This window comes from Pteropus alecto, unplaced genomic scaffold (assembly GCF_000325575.1).
Source record: "Pteropus alecto unplaced genomic scaffold, ASM32557v1 scaffold182, whole genome shotgun sequence".
Lineage (NCBI taxonomy): Eukaryota > Metazoa > Chordata > Mammalia > Chiroptera > Pteropodidae > Pteropus > Pteropus alecto.
In genome coordinates, this window is record NW_006433946.1 from 2,827,727 (window position 1) to 2,853,427 (window position 25,701).

A 25,701-nucleotide genomic window follows, 5' to 3' on the forward strand; every position below is an offset into this window, starting at 1 on the left:
ATATTTTTAGTATCTGGCTTAATAGATTTTTATCTTGAAAGACCTCCCCTCCCCCCTTTTTTCCAGTCTTAGAAGAGATTTATTTATTTTGTCAGTTTCCTCAAGGAACTACTTTGGTCTTTATTGATATTCCATCATATTATTTTATAGTATATATTTTCTAAACTTAGAGTTTCATGCTTAGTAGAACAATTTTGAGGCTGCCGTTTTTCATTATAATGAAGTAAAAAATTTCAGTTGCCTTCAAATAAAACACTATTTTGATTTTTTAAATTAAATTTATTGGGATGACATTGGTTAATAAAATTATATGTTTCAAGTGTACAATTCAATAATACAACATATGTATATTGAGTTGCATGTTTACCACCCAAAGTTAAATTTCCTTCTGTCACCACATATTTGATCCCCTTTACTCTTATCTACCTCTGCCCTCACCCCTTTTGAATTTACTTCATAGTTTTGATATGTTATGTTTTCATTCAGTTGTACTTATTTACAAACATCCACTCTTATTTTTTATTTGATATGTAGGTTATTTAAAACTGTTTTAAAATTAACACATATTGTTTTTTTAAATATATAATTTTGTTATTCATTTATACCAATTGAATTTTGATAAGACAGTATCTCTATAACAATTATGTTAAATTTGTTAAAACTTGCTTTATAGCCTATTGTCTGTTTTTATAAATGTTCCATTTATGCTTAAGAATAATGTGTAGTCACTAGTTATTTGGTGAAGGATTTTACATATAGCCAATAAAATTTGTAATTTTAATTTCTTAAATATTCCATATTTTTATTTATATTTTGAATTCGAATTAGGGAAATAAATTGAGAGGTGTGTAAATCTTTCGAATTGACAATAGATTGATCATTTTTTGTTCTTATGGTTCTAACATTGTTACTTTTTATCAGTTAAGATACATTTTGTACTTTTACATAATTTAGTTTTTAAGCCTTTCTAATAATACATTTTTTCATTATATAGGAACTCTCTTTATCTCTAATAACACGTTTTTGCCTTAAGGTCTTTTTTGTCTAATATTAATATGTCTACTTCATCTTTATTTTTATTTCCTTTACCTAGATATCTTTTTTCATTTTTTTTTTTTTTACTTTTAATTTTTGTATGTGCTTAGGCGTTTAGTGTGCCTCACGAAAACAACATACTGCTGAAATGTTTCCTTTTTATCCAAACTGAAACATTTTGTCTTTTAACTTCCAGTTTAGTCTATTTGTATTTATTGGTAATATATTTGAATTTCTACTGTCTTTTTTTGTTTGTTTTCTATTTATACCACTTATTCTAGTGCTTTCCTCACTCCTTACTTGCTTTATTTTGGATATGTTTATAATTTTGATAAAAGTTTATAATCGTTAGCCATTCTTACCTATTTCTTTTTTCTTATATCTGGAAGATATGTACTTTATTCCTGTTCTTATAAATGGTTACACTTATCCTTTTACTATCCAGACATAATACAGTCTATAATATATCATTTTTGTGTTTTTTTTTGTTGTTTTTTTCAAGCACTATGTACACAAATATTTGGATATACTGACATGTTTACCAAATTCTTTGTTCACTATTTCTTCATTTCAGATCTTCCTTCTAAATTGTTTTTTTCTGAAATATATATTCTTAGTACTTCCTATAGGGGAGAACTTTGTTTAGCTGAAGCTATTTTTATTTGCCTATGTTTTAAGAGAGATTTTTGATAGTTCTAGATAGTAACATTATATTAATTTCTCTTAGCTCTTTGAAGAAATTCCAAATCTGCCACTTACTAACTCTGTGATGTTGTTTAAGTGTGTTGAGGATAATAATGGTGCCCATCCTTTAGGATGGTTGTGAGGTATAATATATATAATGTGCTTAGTAGGGTTCTATCGCATATGAAGCACCATATAAATAAATAACATTTTCTTCTATTTTCTTCCTCTTCTCATTTTTCTATTATTATTATTATTGTTGTTGTTGTTGTTGCCTATGGTGTTCTGAAGTTGACTAAAATTTATCTAAGTGAAGATTTCTTTTTATGTACACTGTTCATCCTGCTTGGTTTATATTTTTCTTTCTGAATCTATGGTTCTAAGTCTTAAATTTTCTAGTTTCTGTAAATTCTCAACCTGCAGTTCTTTGAGTATTGCATATACACCTTTACAGCTGTTCTCTCTTGAGGCTTTGATAAGGAAAATATATACTTTTTTTTCCCGATCATCCCTATTTCTTAACTTTTATCATGTTATGAACTGAATGTCTGTGTCCCCCTTAAATTCTGGTGTTGAAGCCATAACCCCTGATGCAATGGTATAAGGAAGTAGGACCTTTGGGAGATAATTAGATTTAGATGAGGTCATGAAGGTGGAGCCCCATGATGTGATTTTTGTTTCTCTCGTCACATTGTTTGAAGCAAGAGAGAAGTATGTAAAACTTATCTGAAAGGATTTTTCAGCCACAAGCAGAAATATACCATAGCAATTATTATACTAGAGCAAGACTTAATGTCTACAATTGCAGCTAGCCCATCAGAAAGATTTGAGAAAGAGGCATGGTTAAATTATATTTGATTTTTATGTTTGTTTGGATATTTATAGAAAAAATGTATCATTTGGTCTTTAATATTAAAAATTACAATTTTGAATGCGAAACATATATACAAACAAAAATCAGCAGCAAAGGACAGTTGTTAATATCTACCTATTAGTAAAGGACTCCCTGTAATACAGTAATTTTTTCAACTGTGCTAATTTGAAAAACAAAATAGTTGTTCTTTTATAACTTCAATGAGAACTTCTTCACTCTATAACCCACCTTTCCTGCAGCACCCTTAAGCTCTTCCTCCACAGTGCTTATTTCTCTTTTGCACATAAGCATTTAATTCCCTCTTCATAAAAATAAGCCAAAAAAAAAAAAAAAAAAAGCAAAACAACACTCATCTTGATCCTGCCATTTTTCCTCTTAGAAATACTGGGCATCTTTTCTTCTTCACTTATAGCATGACTTCATTCATTCACTTAAATATTTATTCTGGAAACATTTACTGAGCATGTCATTTGGTCAGTTGTTAATATTTGATGCTGTAGAAACAGGGAGAAGAAACACAGTTTTCTATAAAAAACACAGGGAAGGAGGGCAAGTAAGCAGTTTATTATATTCAGTGAGAGAAATATTACTAACGGATCACATAGAAGGGTCAGGCAATGCAAGAGGATGTGAAGATGATGGTATCAAAATTTTCTTGCAGTTGATATTTTAACAGATGTATCTGCTTATGTCATTGATACCCATTCATTTCTTAAACTAGCTCATGTATCCACCACTTGAAAGCTACAGCGTTTTTGTTTTTGTTTTTTTGACATCTACTACTGACCTAAATGGAAAATCTAATGATTCTTCCTCAAGCACCCAACATTTCAAAATCTTTCATCTCTCAAGATCTAGCTCAAAAGCCCCCTCATTTATGATTCACTTTTCTCTTCATCTTCCAAACTATACTTCTGGAACATTTAATTAATACAAATAAAAGCAAAGCTGTATTGTGTTATTTTTTTGAAATTATCTTAGCCCACATCTAAGTTGTCAGCATTCTGAGGCTAGATCATCCACAGACCCTAACACATAACCCTGAACCCAACACATGCTAATATGCTAATATATATATTATATATATACTGATTTAATAAATTAAAGCCAAAAAATGTAGAAGAATTAATCTAGAAAGTGCGATAGCAATTTTTCTCATCAACTCAAATTACTAAATACAAGTACAATTAAGTATCTATTTGTGTAGACTTAAGATTCAGGCATTTAGATATGCCATTAAAAGTAAAAATAACTCAGAAACACACACACATGCACGTACACACATACAAATTACAGAATACAACCATTCAAAATACATCATAAATAGTTTTGTTTTTTTTTTTAACAAATTACCTTTTTATGTTTTTGCAAATAGTGGAAACAAGTTGGCTACTTCAAGTGGTGACACTACAGTTAAGTTGTGGGACTTATCTAAAGGCAGTTGCATTTTGACCTTTGAAGGACACTACCATGCAGTATGGTCCTGCACGTGGCACTCCAGCGGTGATTTTGTGGCTTCTTCCTCATTGGATACCACCAGTAAAATCTGGGATGTTAATAGGTAAGAAGTACTTTGAACATTATTAACCCTCTATGTTGATAAATATACATTGGTAATGTGTTTTTCTCCCTATGCAACCACTGAGAAATATTTAAGAAAAAAAAAAAAAAAAAGCTCATTGATAAAATTATACAGAGCTACTTAAATAATCCCTATAAATCCATTTCTAATTCTTTTAATCTTTGTTGATATAATGAGTCCTTTCTAAATGTAGCCTATGTAAAATCAAGCCTATGTAATAAGATTAGAATTGCTCCATCAGAAAGCTGTTTGTTTTAAGCAAGATAGAAACAAATACTTATATTAAAGAGTTATGTTTTAGTTCTCCCTTTCACAAGATTGCCACTCTTTGTATTATCAAATTGTTTGATAATATAATGGAAGTAATTGCTTATGCTTAATTTTAATATAATATTTTCCAAAATTAAATGCTTCTTGGCAGTTCACAAATCGAAAAAACTAATGCAATTTATTGTATGCAAAGTCCAATATAATTTCATATGAATATAGAAGGTTTCCATTTTGATTAAATTCGAGACAAATATATTTACAGTGTTAAAAAACCTCATTCATGTGTATTTGGATGATTATTACATCCTGTTAGATATACAAATGGGATATAAAGAGCTATCAAATGTCACAAATGCTTCAGCTAGCTAAGGTATTATAAAATCATCAGTCACACTTCTGATTGCTTAATTATTGACCAATGCCCAGATTCCCAATATAAGTGATAACAGCTCCTAAGATTTTAGGTAAACAGTTTTCACTGAGCCATTGTAGTTTATTTTGTAAGAAAAAGATGGACTCGCTTTAAAGGTGGACACTGTTGCTTTGAGGTCATGTGTAAAACCAGGTACCTTGAACAAACTTTCTCTTTTCTTTATTGAACTGTAGGTAACATTTAGACAAAGGGCAAGTAAAGTGTAGCAGTAGATGTTGCTTGTAGGAGACTGCAAGGCTGGAGGAGGAAAGGGGGACTTGATTCTTTCTGTGTCCTTCCTCTGGGCTTCTTGTGAACTTGAAGTTCCAATAGTCATCATCCAAGCAATACTTCACCTCAGTAACAGCAGTTCATTCTTACAGTAGCTGAAGGCAGTTGTCAGTTCTTTCAGTGCTAGCAGTAACAGGTGCATGATGCTGTCATCAAAGACAGTAACCCCAGCAATTAGGTGCCCTCTTCTCAGAGGTCTGTGTTCCCAGCTCTGCATGGCTCCTCCGCTGAGGTGCAGAACACCAATACCAGCAGAAAAGTAAGTGCCCCCATGCAGAGGGCTGAGTTTCAGCTCCGCAGGCACCTTTCTTCAAGGTTCGACGTTTCAGTAATTCCACCCGATTCCCCTTGTTCACTCAGTCCTACAGGGGGCAGCTCCTCCCGGCAGTTGCTTTTTCATTGATACCCTAAGGTTTTCTTTTTCTCTTTTTAGTTACCTAGTTAACAACTTTATACATAATTAACAATTCCATATATAAAATCCTTAATGTAAAAATTATAGGTGCAAATTCTGTATCCTGATTAGACCTTGACAGATACAGGGCAGTACTGGACAACTAGCATAATCCACCTGAGTTATAAAGATAAAGCTAAATAATGTTGGAATACTCTGTATGAGGAAACGTGGCTCTGAATAATGCATGCTAGAGCAATTTCTAGCTAAAATAGTGACAATTTAAGATATGTTTTAATTCTCATATGGGTACCATTTAGTTACCTGAAGTAATCGATCATATTTAATTCTTAATTTTATGTTTCTAATTACATTGCCAAATTTTATAAATATTTATTGTAGTAGATTATTGCAATTTTTAAAAACCACTTTATTGAGGTATGATTGGCATACAAAAAGCTGTAAATATTCAATGTATGCAACTCAATGAGTTTGGAGATAAGTATACACTCATGAGATCATCACCCATCTATGCCATAAATATAACCATCACCTCCACAAGTTCCCTCCCACCCTCTGTATTTATTATTATATTTTGTGTGATAAGAACACTTAATAAAAGATCTAGCCTCTTAGCAAATTTTTAAGTATACCATATGAGCTAACAATAGGTACTATGTTGCCCAGTAGATCTCTAGGACTTATTCATCTCATATAACTGAAACTTTAACACTAGTATCTAATTTTAATTTGTACCACCTTTGGCTTAGATGAGGCACCTAATGTCTTAAGCAATCATAGTGTTTAAACCAAACTATGGTTAAAAACTGATTCCCAAGAGACTCAGCCTTACTTTGAAGAATTTCAAACACTTTGACTTGGCAGCTTTTTTCCATAACTGTTATATCCAAATACTGTCTTCCAACTGATATGCAGTAAATACTGATATAAGAGATTAAAATTACTCCGGATTAATACCATAAAATCCTTTTCATTTCAAAATTCTCATCAATGTCAAGAACTCACCTTTATCATCAAAAACAGAAAACATACCAACTCAGCTTCAAAATTGATATGTTTTCTGTCTTTGATGATAAAGTAGACAAATATTGACAAATAAGGGAGAAGTTGATTGTTTAATGGTGGCTATTATCTTTCAGAGTGATAATTAAAGCACTGAACTGTAATTTACGATTACTCATGGATCTATGCAGTGTAGATATGACTAAAACTAGTGTCAAGCTTTAAAATTTCATAGCTTATTGGAACCAGCTTAGTGACTTCCTCTAAAGAAGAGGGGAGAGGTTATTTGCCTTGATAAGATTTTGGTAGTCGTTCTATTCTGGGTCCTATACTCTTATCCTAATGCCACATAGTTATTAATTTTGAAAGTTCTATTGATGGACTCTGCTGTTCGCCAGAGAGCATGCCTTATTCTCTCCTGCTGTCTGTTCTTCTCTTTGGGCCCATGGCCCAAGCTCTGCAGCTGTTCCCGAATCTGACATAACCTACCAAGACCATCCAATTAGCTCCTCAGCAGAAAGTGGGATGACTGTGAATCATAATTAATATAAAATATTTGGATCAAGAGTCACTTTTACCAAATGCTAGCAAGAGCAATATCTGTGGCACTTTTAGTATGGATACGTCAACACTTGAGGTTTCTGTGAATAATTAATAGTAATACGTCGATGATCTTCTGAATGATCATTTACATAAAGTGGAAATTTATATATGTTTCAATTTGTAATCATTGATTTCTACCTTAATTTTCAAATATATTCTTTAAAAAGAGTCTTAAAAATGCATACAGGCACACTTGACCACACCCACACACACCATTGTATTCTAAGCAGAGAGTGCTTGGCACATGGCAGTTTGGTTGCATGAAGGATAAAGAAAACATCAACACATACATAGAAGAAAATGTTCTTTCTGGTCCCATCTGCATTCAAACTATAATTTAATTGTTTTCTTATTCTACATGAATCTATAAAGTGATTAAAATGGGATAGGAAAAATAAGAAAATATCTCAGTTGACTATAAAAATAATTTGCATTTCTTTAAAGCATAAGATTATCAATGAGTATCCATGAAATGAATTACCAGTGTTGGGCTATGTTACAGACATTAGAAAATCCTAAGATTCCATTACTGCCCTCAATGAGATTACAAGCAATTTTAAAGTGCAGCAATTTTGAACCAGAGACTATGCAGTGCATCACCAATTTATAATATCGGGTAGGGTTGACTTCTGGCTACTTTTCTTCCAAGCAGCTAGATATTTGGCTTAGAGGCTATACCAAACTGTCACTCTGGGGTTTGGGAAGCAGACTACTTGCCTGCTTAGTTTGTAGCTTTGGAGGAAGGGCTTGGAAACAGCCAAAATGTTGCTTAATGTGGCTGCCCCCTCTGCTTTTAACAAGATATTAACAAAGGCAAGAATTGAGTCATTTGTAGCAAGTTTGGGAGGAAACCAAGAACTTTGTAAAATTTAACAGCTTCTGGGCCCCCAACAGTAGGAGATAAATCTGTTAATTTTATATCTAAATGTATTGTTTTAGATGTCCACAAGATTAAGGTGAGAGAAAAAGAAAGCAAGTTTAAGAACTGTTAGGCAAAGTCATTTGATTACTGCTGCATTGTATTGACTATCAGCAAATATATCAGAAACCTACTATGTTTTTGAGAAAATTGTGTTAACAAAGAAACCATGAACCTATTCTTAATAACCCCATGACATTTCAAACTATAAAACAGTACTCAGAGCCCTTAACTTGCATCCAAAGGAAGTGGATTTCTAGTGTTTTACATTTCACACTGAAGGCACCCACATCAGATGTGTCCATAGTGAACAATGGACAAGGAAGAACCATGGAACAAATCCAGAGGCCAGAGAACAATGGGCAAAAGATTTCCTCATAAAGAGAGTCATGATCCGATCAACAAACTTTCTTGAGTACCATGGCAAAGTTCCTCATGATGGCTGCTGAGATTCTGTCATTATTTGAGTTAGTGACTTGTGTTTGTCCCATTTTTCTGTTTTCTGTATTGGAGTTTGTATTGCATTTAGTCTGTCCTTGCTTCACCAATGTACATTGTGTTTCTTGTGGTGAGAAGGGCAAACTTATCTTTTATTTGGTTGGTCACCAGAACACTAGAGACACTTTGAACCCTTTGGAGCAGATTGTGTGTATCATGCAGAGATCTTGGACTGAAATACATGCAATAAATGAATGAGGCTTTGTGTTTTCTCCTTTTGGAGGAGGATGTCAGGGGGTGGTGGTTAGTGAATACATATAAAATGAAGAATGGCACAGATGTTTGGTGAACTAAGGCAGATATTGTTAGCCATTCACCAGAATCCTCTCTCTCCTTCTGCCATATTAGGTGGGCACTGTCTGTCTATCTAAACGGTATTTCTCAGCCTCCCTTTTAGTTAAGTGTGGTTATGTCACTATGTTCTATACAGTAGAATTGTATAGAATTAGTTGAAGTAATATATGCCATTTCAATATTTCCCCCCCTTGCGGTGGGATAGGATATTAATGACAATGACCAGAGTAATCTTAGAAGCCAATTATTGAAAATGACAGTGATTGTCAGCCTGCTTAAAGCCACCCACATTCCTTACCTCCTTCAGTTAGCCTGCAACATTTTCTGCATTCTACAACGAAAAGAAAATAAACTTTTATTTGAGACATTATATTTCCAGTCTGTTTGTTATAGCACTTGAATCTGCCCAGTCCAATGTAGGCACCTGGTGAATATTTTTTAGGTGATATGTTGTCCCCTCATGACATACTAATAAGGCAACTAACACAAGTTCTACAATATTCTCAAAAGTATTTGGATAGAGTAGTAATGGACATTCTGTACTACTGTGCTGAAAATAGATGGCTATACAACTCCGTTTGCCTTTCTTTTTTTCCTTGCCCCTTCTCATTTCCCATCTTTGATGTCTGCTGCAATACCATTGGAGCCTATGAAGTCCTACTTGCCAGCAGCAATACCTGTGAGTCAACTGGCTTACATGCAAGTTAATGCCTATAAAAGAAGCTGTTAATTATAAGAAAACATGCAACAATAATATATTACTGTCTCCATCAGTGGAAATCTGAGGTCAATGATAATTATTTTATTTAAGCTATAAAAAGCACTTAAGAATCCCAGTTTTATAATAACATTGAATATATTTACTGATGAGAATTGGTTTTTCTGATTGCAGTCAAGCTGATGGAATGTGAATAGTACCTTCCATGCGGTTGTCCTAACAGGTTTGGGTTGTTTTTTTGTTTGTTTGTTTGTTTTAGCCCTTAACTCTGTTATGTGCATTATTTTAGTCACTAAGCTATAGCAGTGAATAAATTAAAAAAAAAAAAAAAAACCTCCCAAAAATGGCCCTCGTGTAAATAGCATTCTTTTGGAAGTCATAAACTAACCCAAATGAAAAAGTAGTAATTATGTACAGTATTTAGGGGCAATACGTTTTGTAGATAAAAAAAAAAACAATAAAATATGGAAGGAAGGTGGGAAAAAATGGTGGGCATTGGAAAGGATTGCAGTTTTAAATAGGATCATCAAAACAGTTTTCTGTATAAAATGGACATTTATTTGGATAAGCTGTAGTAGGTATGGCAACAAGTGGAAAAGATATCAAGGAGGACACTCTGAACTCTGCTGGGTAGTGAACTCCCTAATGGGGATTCACGTGACTAAGGAACAGCAAGGAGGCCAGTACAACTGAAGTGGAATGAGCAGATGCGTGGATGGCAGAGGTAAGGTCGTTATGTGGTTGTGTGCAATTAATAACATAAGGCCTTATAGCACATTGAATGAGTGACTTTGACCTTAATTCTCAATGAGATGGGAAACCAATGGAAGGGTTTGAGCAGTAGACTCGTATAATCTGTTTTACACCTTTACAGGATGACTCCCTGTTATTGTGTTGAGATTAGATGGTGGCAGAGGTTAGAGGGTGGGGTACAGCAGGAAGACCAGCTGGGACACTATTGTAGCAATCCAGGCAAAAGACAGCTAAGGTTGGAGGCATAATGGAAACAGTAAAAGTAGTAAGATTTTTTTTTTTTTTTTTGTATTCTGGATAGGTTTGGAAAATAAAGCTAATAGGAATTGCTGAGGTATTGTGAGCTGTGAGAGAAAGAGAAAACAAATCATCTGTTACATTTTGAGACACCTAAAAAGCAAAAGGCTCATTCTCTTTAACCGGGAACACCAATGTGAACTTTGTAACAGGCTTTTCCAACCAGATACATCAACTGGCATCCCAGAAACAGCTGTAGAATGAGACATGCCTCCGCCTTGTTCAGCTAACAGGCGGTTTCCACCGGGAGACTTGAACGTTTCCTCCTGCCCACTAGCGCTGCTTCCTTTGTGATTCCTTTGTGATTAATAATTCATTTCCCAATTATAACCCTTGCGCTGAGATGAAGGAAACAGAGGGCTATAGATACAGGCAACAGTTAAGATTTAGTAAAAAGAAATATGAAATAGTAAGATTCTCTTATGGTGAGTTATCATCTTTTAATAATGTGTACTATAAATTTCTTTAGGAAAATAATGCATCCAGATGGACTTTAAAATGGAAGAAATTTATTTCTTTTTTATAAAATTAGTAAAAATAGGATAGCACCAAATAAGTTACAAAAATAGAGTTTAGTATTTAGAATCTGAAATGTTTCATTAAAAATACATTTCCTGTTCTTTATGATTCATTTTCAGAGTTGGATATTTTAGAGACAAAGAATGTATTGTACGATATTAATGATTTTAAAAACATAATAATGTAAGAAGTACGAAGACTCAAGGGCATAGATTATTGGTACATTAATACCTGTCTTATAAAGACCTCTTACTTTGCCTTCTTAAAGTTGAAAAAGCACCCAAGGTATATATTAATAGACTGTTAAAGCAGTGCTTGAACCATAATTATGTTGCATTAAAAGAAATGGTAGCATACTTAAATTGACCTCTTGTGATCCATTTAACCCATTTTAAGTATAATAAATCAATTCTTACATCTTCTTGGATTTTCATTTATATTCAAGTTAATAGTTCCCTCTTAAAATACAAACTTTCAATTATATCTAAGTGTTATTGAACATAAGTATATAGAAAAGCACGAAAGATTAAAAAAGTAAGTAGTATATACTTTTTTCACTGCCTTCTTTCCCCCAAAGCAGTACATAATTAATAAGCACTATTATTTGTTATCTTCAGTAAACTACTTGGAAATAAAATTTCCATAGAAATTTTTTAATATTGCTCCATACTGTCTGACATGAATTTGTACAAAATCCTAATGGGTATCAGTAAAAGCAAAACTCGTTAACATGTGTCCTGGGGAGAAAATGAGCCAGACCATTTTCAGTCAAGGAATATGAGCTGATTATCCACGGGTCTGAATTTTGGTCACCTCACAACCTAGATCAGGTCCTGAAAGAAGCAATACCTCTAGCAGGATTTCGCCTTCTAGAAAGTCATGCCTTCTGATTTGGCCCATAATTTCTTTAATCATTTACTAGATTTGACTATGAAATTACTAAAAATTGCTTTCTTACTTAGAAATTATTTATTCATTTCTTCAATATTTACCAAGTATGTACGAAGTCAGCCACTGGCTATCCACATCTTTTAAATTATATAACATATAAATTTTATTAGGTACCCGAACCACCCCGTTAAGATAGTTTAAAGTGGTTTTCACATGAAGAGTGAACTTTCTTGTGATGCTTCTATTTCAGTTTGGTTTGGGGTTATCACGTCAGTTTGCTTTTTGGTTTTGAGTAAGAGAAAATATGGTGAATTTTAGAATAATGTACATTAGCAAGAAACCATCTAAAAAGCTATTCAGTGATAGTAATTAGAAATAATTATACTAAGATATGTTTTATCTCACCCTGCTTATGTTTAAATTTTCTACCTCTGGCTAATAAAACACATACCTAAATTATGTATTTCCTAAGTATACAGACAGATTCATGGGTATCTAAAAATTGTTTTTTCTTACTTTAAGTGATGCATATTTTAATAATTATTATTGAAGATATAGGATGAGTTAATTATAGTTACTTTATGTGTTATTGTCTGAATACATGTCCAAGTAAAATTTCTTACCCATAAATTTAAGATTTAAAGTTAACATTGGAAATTCATAGTGATTATCAAAATGTGCATTTTAAAAGATGCAATGTTTTATCCTAGAAACAAAATACATTTTTCTATGAAAGTCATAACTACTGTAAAAGAAAGTGGGTATTTGACATTTTTTCTTGATTATCATTGCATAGATTTTTGACAAGTTTATGAAAGCATCTGATGCTTCCAATTTTAGAGGTGATAGGTAATTTATTTCATTGTCTATTTCTATGGTTGTCATGTGACAAATTAAATGCACTTTTTAGAGAATATTAATGTTAGTATTTCCAGAATAAATTTAACTTTACTATTTTAGATATGAATTAATATATTATAGATATATGCCAAACTGTAATATATATTATATGTCTGCGCTGAAAGATACTGCCTACATTCTTAATATTCATTATGAATTATAAATCTCTTACACAAATAACATTTACTAATAAATATATGTTAATTAGCTATGCAGTCAGCTCTCCTCCTCCTACTCATTTCTAAGCAAGCTATGACATCTTAGACTTGAGACGTCCAGCGATATCTCCAACAACAATTAGCTCTTCGTTATCTGAATCACCATGGCTCTTATTACCTACATTTATAGTCTTACCACTACAGCTGACCTAAGAACTTTCCTCAAATTGAGACTGATTTTTTACCATCCCTTAAGAGGCCATTGGTATTCATTCCATCAGACTAAGAGATGTAATTATTTGGATCATCTGGATCACCACCACAAACCTAATCATTATCTTCTAGATATTGTCCACATGTCCACCAATCAGGCTTGTTCTCGCACTCACCTCTGATATTCCTTTCACTGTATGCAATAGAATTCAATGCCTGTCATCAGCTAAATATTCCATGTTCTCCATCTCTTTAAAGTACTCTTTTTATCTTCTTGCTTAAACTGGCTAACTTTTGAGGAGAATGAGTCCCTTTTCCAAGGGAGTATGCAACTTCCTTCCTTTAATCCTTTTTCAAAGATCTACAATTCACAATGAATACTAAGCATGTGGAACCTGTCCTCAAGGTGCATGCATAAAATTTATTTCAGAGTTTTGAACACACCTCTTATTTTAATTCACATGTATATAAAATAGTTAATGATAAATTTGTTGGGGGTTACTGACACAATTTCCACCTACCACTGGACCTGGACGTTTGTCCACTAATCTGTACCCAGTGTTCAAAGAGAACTCCAAATTGAGAGAGTAGTAAACATTTGTTTAATTAATATATACATTAATGATGTGCATTCCCTCCATATTATTTACTATCTCTCCTAGACCACTTTTCTTCTCACCGTCCTCCAAACCGTGGCTTCTGAGAAGCACAGTTTGAAACTGTACTATTAGGCACTATTCTTCTTTGTAGTATATGCTGAACTTCTGGTTATCCCCATCAGATTCTGACTACTTAAGCACATGGCTCACTGTCTTTACTGAGTGCAACATCGATATTCAAGCAGAAAATCCATCAAACACCTTGGCCTCTGTTTCTTCACCCCTTCCTTCTGACAAGTTTCAAATCTTGATTTTAGATTTTCTACTCTATGAGCACCATCGTCCCTCTCTCCAGCTGGTACACTCTACTACCACCTGTTCCAACAATTCTTTGATGTCAGTGGTATTGGTAATTTATTGTCTCCGCTATTTTTTTCCTTATTGTTGAAAACAGCCTTCCTGTCATTCCAGTCTTATCCAGAGTGGATTCCAAGGTATCACAGTGATCTCCCCTTCCCTCACAGCTTCAAATTCTCTGTTTTTTTTTTCCCCCTCCAAATTTCTTCCCTGTCAAAACCCTACTTCCAAATAAACCACATTTTCTGCCTACTTACTGCCTGCTCCTGGTAAGCTACGCATGGCTAGAAAAAAACAAAAAACAGAATCATGCTGATTGGTCTCACATTATCTTTATAATATCAGCCCATAAAGTTGAATCCTACTGTATTTCTTCTGTCAATTAACTTTCTACCATATGGGATGAATATTTCACACTTTTCTCTCTCTTCAAAATCCTAAAACTCTTCCTACTACTTTTTCCTCTGAGCTGATGACCCGCATTTTTGTTTCATTGAGCAACAATGAAGCAATCAGAAGAGAACTTTCTAATCTTCCCATTACCAAATCCATCAAGTTCTCTCTCCCTATTACATTTTATACCTTTTTAATTTGAATTAATTTAATGTTCACAGTATTAAAAAATTGAAAAATGGTAGTTTTCATGTATCTTTCACCTAGATCTCCCCAAGGATAATATCAGACAATTGTACATTATCAAAACTAAGAAATTGACACTGATACAGTATTATTAACTCAAGTAGAAGAAACCTTAGTCGGATTTCACCAGTTTCCACATGCAGTTAGTTGTGTGTGTGTGTGTGTGTGTGTGTGTGTGTGTGTAGTTCTATGACATTTTATTACATGTGTAAATTAGAATAACTTACTTAACTGACACCATAATAAGGATGCAGTCTGTTTCATTACTATAAAGAAACTCTGCTCTTTGACGGGTATTTGTACATGAGAAAGCCAGCTTTTCCTCATTCTCCTCAGAATTTCGTACTATCAGTATTTTTTTATTATCTTGACCATTCTAATAGGTATGTAGGGCTATCTCATCATGTTTTTAATTTGTGCTTCCCTAATGTCTAATGATGTTAAGCATCTTTTTATGTACTTATTTGTCATCTGTATATCTTTGATGAAATAGCTGTTCATGTTCTGGCCCATTTTCTAATTGAGTTATTTGTTTTCTTACTGTTGAGTTTCTGTTGAAAGTTCTTTATATATTCTGGGTGCACATTCTTTGTTAGAAAGATTTGTGTAAGTTTTAGGTTGAAATTTTTTTTTTTTTGCTTATAAATTTCAAATTATTTCAACAACATTTGATGAAAATTGATGAGCAAAAGCAGCAACAAAAAAAAAATATGAGTTTTGTGAAAGGCACAAAAGCAATTCAGTGGAAGAAAGGAAAAAATCAATTGCCTATACTTACATGGATCTGTTTCTGGGTTCCCTGTGCCACTGATCTATGCATGTATCCCCCACCAATACCATACAGTTTTGATTACTGCAGCTGCATAGTAAGATGTAAAATCAAGTAGTGTGAGTCTTTCAGTATTTTTCTCTTCTTTTTTTAAAAATCGTTTTGGCTACTCTAGCTCGTGTGTCCTGTCAACTCCCCCCGCCGTCTATTTCTTTCCGTATCTAAAATCACTTCGGCCTGGTTTTCACGGCCAGTAAATTGCCATCTTCATTTTCTGCGGGGCTTTTTTTTTTTTTTCTCTTTCTGACCCTCATTGTATCTTATTTATCCCTATTTGTTTTTTTCATGCTGCTCTTCAGAATTAAATTCTCTCTCGACTTTTCTTCAATAATCCACCTATTTTTTTTTCTAAATTTGAGTTGAAGACTAACCCTTTCTAAGAAGCCTCCTTGCCTAACCTCAAACTCTGATGGCCACACTTTTCTTTCTTATTTCCTTTTCCTCAGAGTTAGCTTGTGAATTTTTAAGGCTTTAAGCAAGACAAACAGAAAAAAGAAGAAGCACTCCTACATAATAATTCAAAATTAAAAAGTTAAAACAAACAGTAAACCACGTGTGTAAAAAAGCCCATCAAATTTTTTTTTTTTTTTGAACTCCCCCTTCTCTTAGATGATACTCTATTTACTTATACTATGGAATATAAAATTATTTTAAAAATTCTCTCCCTCTTTCTGTCTCATTTTTTTTCCTCTTTATTCTTTATCCTCCTCCCAGTCTGATGCAGCTGCTTTGCTGGTGCCTTAGGCGCATGCTTCATTTTTATATTGGGTAATCCAACACTGGCTTTTTTGAATAATTTGTTCTATGTCATAAAGCATTCATGTTTCTGCTCTAGTTCTCTTTACCTTTGTTGTTTTTCTGCCATATCATAATCTGTTTCCGTTTACCTTTTAAAATACTCTATGTAGTCCCTAATAGTTAACTAATGCCATGTTATTTCATCCTCTGCCTCATGTTTTCACTTAGAATTTATTCTTAATCTTTACCCCTTTCAAAAATAAACTGTTACTTTCTACATTATCACATATATATTTCTGTTATAGTTGTTTTACAGATTGCAAATAGTTAAATTACTCCTCCACAACTCCTTGCACTTTCGAAAGATATATATCCTTAACTTAAATGGTTTTATAAAACTTTTCATCCATTACCTTGTGCAATTTTTATTCCTCCACCACTAGATGAGTGAATTCTGTAATGAATTAAAAGCATTTTGCCAAAATGATCACAATGTTTTATTTTCAAATATATATTTGTTTGCATTATGAAGTCTTTGGTACTCAATCTTTCCCATTAAAGCAAATAAGTTTCAACTGTAGGGTTGAAAGAATATTCTCACTGGATATTTAACTCCAGATATGATTTACCATGCCTACATGTGCCTTTTTTAAAATTGCATAATAAGGTGTATGAAAGTAGGTTTGAGTTTGACAAAATTAAAGACACACAAAAACTATGTACAAGTTATTTTCTAAAACTCACATGAATTAAGATGATTTCTTTCTTTCGGCCCCTTTAGCAAATCTTTACTCTTTCACTCTACTTCACTGAGTACAAGCCTTACATGTATGAACAAAGTGTAGTCTTTATTCAGATGACATAAAAATATATAATGTTGGATCAAAAGTAGCTGAAGCTTCTTTCAATGCATATATCTGTAGTTAGGTGATATAAACTGACACATATTTCTTATTCATGAGTTCTTCTGCATGAGTAGGAGGATTCACCTGAATCTTAAAACTGTTATGAACCATTAATACATTCTAGCTTGGAATTAGATAAGCTGATCATATTATGTCAAAGAAAAGTTTCATGCAATCACTGCTTCACACATCAATGCTTCTCATTTGGATTCTGATTCCTGTGGCATGTGACAATCTTTGCAAATGATCTTTATTTCCCTTTACTCTTCTAAAAATTGCGAAAAATGAGATTTGAAAGGAATTTCACACCATCAAGTAACTTTCTCTGTGTATAGTCATAGTTTTATTTTGTCCTAATACATATGTGCTTTTGGTGGGGAACAAATGCACATATGCACTCATCTAATTTTTAAGCCCTTCTCCTTCATCTTTGGTCTATTTCAGCTGGATTAGCCTTCCAGGTCACATAGCTCTTTTACAATGTCTCCTATTCAAAAGGTCTCCAGAGTACTAAAGTCAGCAGTTTCTAAATTGCCTTTGTACCTTCTCAAAGCCAAACAAAACCAATTGAAGAAAAAAAAAACTACAAACTCCAACCAAATTAATTGTCCTCTATCAAGCAGGACTGATGATGATACGCTTTTGAGATGTGTGTGTGTTGAATTGAAGGAAATTCTGACACATGCTACAATGTGGCTGAAATTTTAAATGCACATCCCATAAAATCAGCTACTATCACCCTCACAGCTGGAAATTTTGACCCCATGAACTCTTTTTGTAATTTGATAAAACAAAATTGATTTTAACTATTATCAGTTGAAATAAGATGTTAGAAAAATGGTAAAGTCTTGGTCACTGGGTCCCACTGCTGTGAAGAGGACGCTCAGCTGCAGGCTCCCTCCTTCGCGTCCTAGCGACCACGGTCGGAGATGGCTTCAGGAGTGCAAGTTGCTGATGAAGTATGTTGCATTTTTTTATGATATGAAAGTTCATATGTATTCCACACCAGAAGAATTCAAGAAAGCATAGAAGGCTGTTTTTTGTTTTGTTTTGTTTTGTTTTGTTTATTTGTTTTTGGTTTCAGTGTAAGCAAAAGTTACATCGTTGTAGAAGGAGGCAAAGAGATCTTGGTTGAAGATGTTAGTGTAACCATAACTGACTCTTTCTAGTATTTGAAGCGTTTTGTGGGAACGCTTCCTGAGAAAGATTGTCTCTATGCTTTGTGTGATGCGAGCTTTGAAACCAGGAATCCAGAAAAGAGGAGTTGATTTTTGTTTTGTTTTGTTTTATTTATTTTGTTTGTTTGTATGTGTGTGGGCACCAGAGGTAGCACCTCTGAAAAGTAAAATGATTTATGTAAGCTTCAAGGATGCAAACAAATTTCAAAGCATAAAACACTAATGTCAAGCAAATGGGTCAGAAGACCTCAATTGGGTTTGTGCTGCTGAAAAGCTAAATGGATCCTTAATTGTAGCTTTTGAAAGATGCCGGGTATAGATCATCCTTACGTGCTGCAAATCAAAAGCTCCATGTTTAATGTTATCCTCTTGCTATGTAAGTAAATCACATATGTTTAGGTCCAAGGTCTCACTGAGGGAGAGCTGTCTTGTCATCTGTTAGAGTAAATTATAAACATGTACAAACAGCCCTAACTAAATCTAAAATTAAAAAAAAAAAAAAATTGAAAGGAGTCCATAATGGAAAGCAATAGAGTAGAAATTGGCTCATTGTATATCAAATATACAATGTGCTGAGCACGTAAAATTGTATCTAAAGCTATTATTAAAATAGGAGCTTAGACATTAGTGAATATTTGGAAAAAAACTATGTTTAAATCCTAATTTTACTGTATAAATAAAAATGTCAAAGAGTTAAAAGTATATATACACACTTTATACACTTTGTGACATATATGTTATAAAACATTTTATAACAAGAAAATTGCCCCTAATATTATACTACATATAAAAGCAAAAGCACCACTTTATATACAGTGTAATCCTTTCGGAAAAAAAATTAATACAAATATAGCTGAGAGAGTAAGAAAGAAAAAAAATAATTTTCTTAAATATATCAAAATCTTACAAGTAATTTTTTCTGAGCTATGTGATTAAGGGTGATTTTTGTTTTCTTTGACACACCTTTACGTATTTTCTAAGTATTCTACAATGTACATTTATATAGTTAATAATTAGAAAAATAAGCATTATTAAAAGTAATAATGCCTCTTTAGACCCTAGACAATGTTTGAATGAATTTCATTAAGTGCTTCTTGTCTGCTTGCTTCATCATTTTCCCCATCTTCTGACTTCCTTTGCTTACTCTGTCTTGGTATTTCATCTTGACTGATATGGTACGTGACCTATTATGGCCACCTCTGTACCTGTACTAAGTGAAGCATCAGAAAAAAATGAAATTCATACCCGAGCTTCCTTCCGGCTCCAAGGTGAAATTCACCTCTGCTTCCTTCTGGTTCCAAGCTGCTTACAGCATATGCAGGTCTCAGGAAACTCTGGGAGATTCTGTCAGAGTTCACCTTTTGAGCTGGAAGTTTAACTGGACTCAGCAGGAGGTTCTTAGACTGTTTCAACTTTTGAATAGCTTAGTTCAACCCAGTTCTATTTTTTCTGCCTATAAATTCAAGTCCTCTTCATTATTCTTGTGACTTTTACATTGGAACCTGTTATATCATTCAACATACTTTTAATATTGCTATTCTTTCTTACATTCCATTCTAAGCACATTAAAAACTATACTAGATCCTACCACTGTTTTAACCTGGACTGTATTCTGTTGGACAGAATCTCCCATCAGCACCTTCTTTATGTTGAATTCATGATATATGACAGTCATCAAATCGTTTTATCTCTCCTTTGGTTTCCATTAGGGAATTGGTTTTCTGTCACTTTAAATTTTACCCAATAAAACCTTTTAAATCTGACAAAGCCAAATTTCAAAGGTAAATAAAAAGATCAAAGGAAAGAGACCAAAAGAGAGACATGTTAAAATTATAGATGAAATAATTTATAAGATTTTTTAAATATTCAGATAATACCATGCTTATTAAGAGGGGGAAAAAAAGACCCTTTTTATTTGTAATTCAAAGGTCAATTTTAAATGTATACTTTAATACAGAAAAATGTAAAGAAAATAAAATAATTAAGCTTTTGTGAAAAGAACTAAAATGTAAATTTTACCCTAACTTCTGCTACAATTACTAAAATGTGAAGTAAGATCATTATAGATTAAATTGTCATACTTCTTTATGTTTATTAGAGCTAGCCTCTTAATTTTAGGTTAAATATATATTGTAGGAGTATAGTGTTTTATGGATGGGCTTTATGAACATTTTATTTTGCATCGAGACTCTGAATAATAAATGTGTGTACTACTACATTTAGGCCAATTTTATGGGACTTGAAGGACAGTAGCATTACTCTAAATGATAATAGGGATTTATAGTGGTTGTGCTTCATTTATGGCATATCTGATTTATTTAATGGTCAATTAGTAATTTATTTCAATGTGTAAAGATAGTCAACTTTTATAATAGCCAATATATTATATGCAGCTGTCCCACAGCTGCCTCAATCCATTGATTTACCTACAATTTCAAAATATCAACTACTTTCTTTTAAGCCTGTACTGTAAGGTTTCTGCTGATAGAATAGAAAATTTACTGGGCTTTGATTCAGAAATGAATTCAAATCCTATATCCTTGGGCAATGATTTCACTAACCATTTTACTGCATTTCTCTTCTCTATTTAAGTTATAGAAAACTATAAATTTGAAATTGAAATTCTTAGGTTTAAATCCTGGCTCCATCTACTGTTACTGGATGTTTGACATTGAATGTATTTCTTGATTTCTATGAACTGTAGCTGCTTTTCGTGAAATGGGAATCATAGTATCTGTCGCCTTAAGAGAAACAAATGAAATAATGAATTTAAAAGTGTTTTGTAAGTTGCAGAGCTTCATTCTAACTTTTATATGTAGCACATATATATTTAGTGCCTATTTTAATGCTGAGTTACCTTCGCATTGAATGAATATGTTAAACCCTTTTGAAAAATATTAATGACTTATGAAATATTCATATATTTAAAACTGAATTATACAAGTCCTTAGAATTATATCTGCCATCATCTGCTTATATAATTATTAAATATATGACTTGAATATAAACTGTTTTCCAGAATTGCTACACTATTTTACATGTCTGCCAACAATGTACAAGCATTCCATTTTTTTACCTCCTTGCTATCACATGCAATTTTCTTGTTTTTTAATTACAGCCAGCCTAGTAGACATGAAGTGGTATCTCCTGGTTTTCATTTGCATGTTTCCTAATGACTAATGATGTTAATCATTTTCTCATGTGCTTATTGGCCATTTGTATATCTTTTGAGAAATGTCTATTTAAGACCTTTTCACATTTTTGAATTGGGTTGTCTTTTGTCGTTGAGTTGTAGGAATTCTTAATTTATTTTGGGCATTAATCCCTGGTGCCAGTCCTTCAGGTAGCCCCCAGATGGGTTAGAACAAACACAATGTGTTTGTAAGATCTTCTCTGATCCCTCCAGAACTGGGGAGCTAGGGTCTCAGAGCGGGAACATGGGCTCCCATCTGTAGGACTGCAGCCAAGCCAAGGAGGGGTTTGGGGAAGAGCAAGTAAGAATGCTGCAACTTTTTCCTGACAATTTTAAGTTGCCTTTTTTTTTTTTTTTTTTAAATTCAGCATTCGCTTGTTTGCTGCATTCCTTCACCTATTTATTTTAGAGCCCTGGTGAAGTGGGTTCTGACAATTTCTGCTTGTTTTTCAATGATTTTCTGCTGATATCACACCCCTGTACTATAGTTTTGTATTCTAACTAGAGTCAGTGGAATTAATAAGTAATCTAAGAATTATATGACAGGCATTGTACTAAGTAGGGTAGGAGACATACAGGTGGAGGACTGGCCCTCAAGGAATTTAGAGATTCATGTGACATGCATATAAATTTCTGTTATATAAGGTAGTTTATGACCTGCAATAAACTAAGAGATCTGGGAAAGGATTAATAACGATAACTTTTAAGGTGGACCTTGAGAGTTAAGTAGGATTTTTATAGTTGACAATAATGGAGAGAAAATGTTCAGCTGCGACAGCGTAAGTATAAGACAAGAAATGAGAAATAAAACAGGGAAGAGTTTGTTTTATGGGTACGTAAGCTATTTGTAGAGTTTTAATGGAAGATAGAGCAGATGATAATGATGTCTATATTTTATTCAGAAGGCAATGAAAATAAAAACTTTTAAGCAAAGAAATACTCTGATTAAAGCTATTGCTTCAAGAGTTTAGTTTGATGGAGAGGTATAGAATGAACAGAGAAAGCAAAATATGTGTTCATTTGAGATGGGTGTATTTTTCTTAGTAGCTAAATTCTTTCTTTTCTTTTTTGAACTTTTCAAAATTATTTTATATTGGTTTCAGGTATTTAGTACAATGGTTAGACACTTATATAATTTATGAAGTGATCTCTCCAATTACTCTAGAATCCATCTGTAGCTGAATTCTTGCATTTTATGTATGAGTAATTACAAATTATGTTTCATTTGGAAAATTTAAATAAATTAACAGCTTAAAAATCTAGCATATTTTATAAAACAAATGAAAGCCATTCTCTAGTATTTAGTTATCACAAACTTTTCATTTACATTGAACACAATACAGTATATAAAGACTATACTTTGCAATAAAAATAAATTATTAATGAATATTATTTATAACAATAGCAGGCATATTATCTTCCTATTATCTTCCTAATAGTATAATAAGTTTTCATCTAATAAGTGTCCATCACACTCACTTTAAAGACCAACATTGAATAGTGTACAGAATTTTCTGTGCCTTCTAATTATAGTATTCTGGCTCCTTACTTAGAAATAGCTAGTATTTCAAAATTAATAGCTAGTATTACAAAAAATTAATTAATTCTATTACTTAGGTCTATGTCAATTAACAACATGCTTTGCTTTGTGTCATGTTAATTGACATAGACCTATATTTACAATTACAATTACATATTTTATGGCATGATTTCTAATTTTTTTTAATGCCCTGCCATGATGTACCTACATTGGATACTTAATAAATCTTGTTTTCTGACAATCAAATATTAAGCAATTTTGTTTCCAAAAAATTCCCCATAGTTACAGTGAAAATCATTTTTGTGCTTTGATTGTTTAATATTAATTAATCCAAACGACTCTCCAAACCATGCTGTCCCAACCCTTCATGGTACTAAGCAAGAGTACAACTACAACAGCAAAAATACTGAGTATCTCTTCCATGACAAGATTATTTTTTAATCCTGTATTTTGTGGCTGTTTCCCATGTGCAGCAGTTTGTTTTAATACCTAATGAAGGCTAAAACAGACTGAAAGAAAAAACAATTTCCAAGTTGTATAGAGAGTCAGCAAGGCTCATTTTAGTTATTCGAAGCTGGTAGAATTCATAGTTAATACAACTGAAATGCCCTCTACGGAAAGACACTTAGACCTGACCAGAGATAACAAGTATCAGTGTGTAAAAACAATATATCAGAACCTTATGTAGCAGAACCTCAGAAATTACTTCCAGTCCAAGATAACAATCAGGCCTGTGAATTTTATCCTCTGCTTAAAATTTATCATTACAATGGCAAAGGAAGAGGAAAAGAGAATATATATATCCCCATCAAAAATGAGGAAAATACATCATCCAATTGCTAGAAACATTGAGGACTTTTATAAAATCTAGGTCATGTAAAACCAGAGTGGAAGAGGAACAACTAGATGAGCCTCTATAACATTACATACATACATGCGTGCATACATACATGTATACATAGGCACATACATACAAGTGATGAAAACAAGAGACTAGGACTTAGGAATTCTATACTCAGTCTGACACTGGCTAAAAGTTACCTGTCCTTCCTGCAAACATTTCTAAAAATATTCCGGCCAACTTAGTAATTAATTAAAATTAACATTAAGAAACATATTAATGAAACAAAGAGTGATAGAAAGAGAATATAGTACTAAGTTCATATTTATTAATACAGATGTTAAATTTTAAGAAAATATAAATACTTCATAAGAAAAATAAAATAGATTGAAAGAATAATGTACTTCAATTGTCCAAGATTATTTCTATAAAAACCTGGAAGAGTTTGAGGAGTTTGGATAAAAAGATGTAAAACATTTTAAAGTTATCACATTCTATAAAGAGAAGTCAATATTTACTATTTTACTTGACCAGTAAAGTATAATTTATAACTTCTTGATTATTACAGAAGAAAGAAATAAAGTTTAAAGCAGTATAGTACAAGAAAGTTTTCAAAAAATAATGAGAGAAGTAAAACCATGAAATAAAATGAGAAAATGATAGCAATAGCCATTACAATAAGTGTAATTATGTTAAGCCTTCTTAAAATCCAGGAACTCTTAATTTATGTCAATAAATAACTAAATTTGCTTATTTAAAAAGCCACCTAAACATCCTGACACCTCAGGTTTCAAAATACTAGGCAAATGTAATTAAAAAACAAATTATGTCTAAGTATCAATATTGATCTAAGTACATTTCAAGGAAATAAATAGTATAAGAAAGATCCTTATATAAATACCATTTAAAATCCCAATACAGATTATTACACAATGAGCCAGTGTTTATTGAGTACTTTCAATATGCCTGGCATTATTCTAAATGCTTGTAAGTGGCTGCTCAAGTAGCTCTCACTTTAGTTTATCAGTTAGGGACTGTTATTGCCATCATCCCTGTTTTACGATTGAGGAATCTGAGACAGATAAACTAAGAAATTTGCCCTGCCTTATAACCAGCAATTCGTAGAGCTGGGATTTGAATTCATTACTCAGGCTCTGGAGATTTTGACCTTAACTGTTACATGACATTTTCTCCTTTTGTAGCAGTCATCAAGCATCGAGTACCAGAGGAAAATGTCATTAAAAAAAAAAAAAAAAGCACCTGTAGAACTGAACATTGAGAAAACTACCATATAATAATGATGTTCAAATAATAATGTTCTATTTTCGAAGTCCTCAATAGATCAAAAAGATAAAATGAATAAAAACTTATAGGCTTTATAAATATTATACAAAATAACAAGATATATATGTATATATGCATACATACATATAAATGTATAGATAAATATATATAAAACTTTCTGCCCTAAAAACAAATAATATAGATTATTTTCAAATACCTGTAGAATAGTTACAAAAGTAATAAGGATAATTTCCTAGGACAAAAGTTAAT

General features: G+C 32.6%; 1 protein-coding gene and 1 pseudogene across 1 annotated transcript in view; both read left to right on the top strand.

Annotated features, from left to right (window-relative positions):
• Positions 1-25,701, top strand: part of SPAG16 (sperm associated antigen 16) — a 704,011-nt gene that overhangs the window by 367,904 nt on the left and 310,406 nt on the right. The window contains exon 12 of the mRNA XM_006908498.3: positions 3,969-4,154. Coding sequence (XP_006908560.1) covers positions 3,969-4,154 — 186 coding nt within the window. The remainder of the gene's footprint in view (positions 1-3,968; positions 4,155-25,701) is intronic.
• Positions 18,325-18,892, top strand: LOC102878474 (annotated as a pseudogene).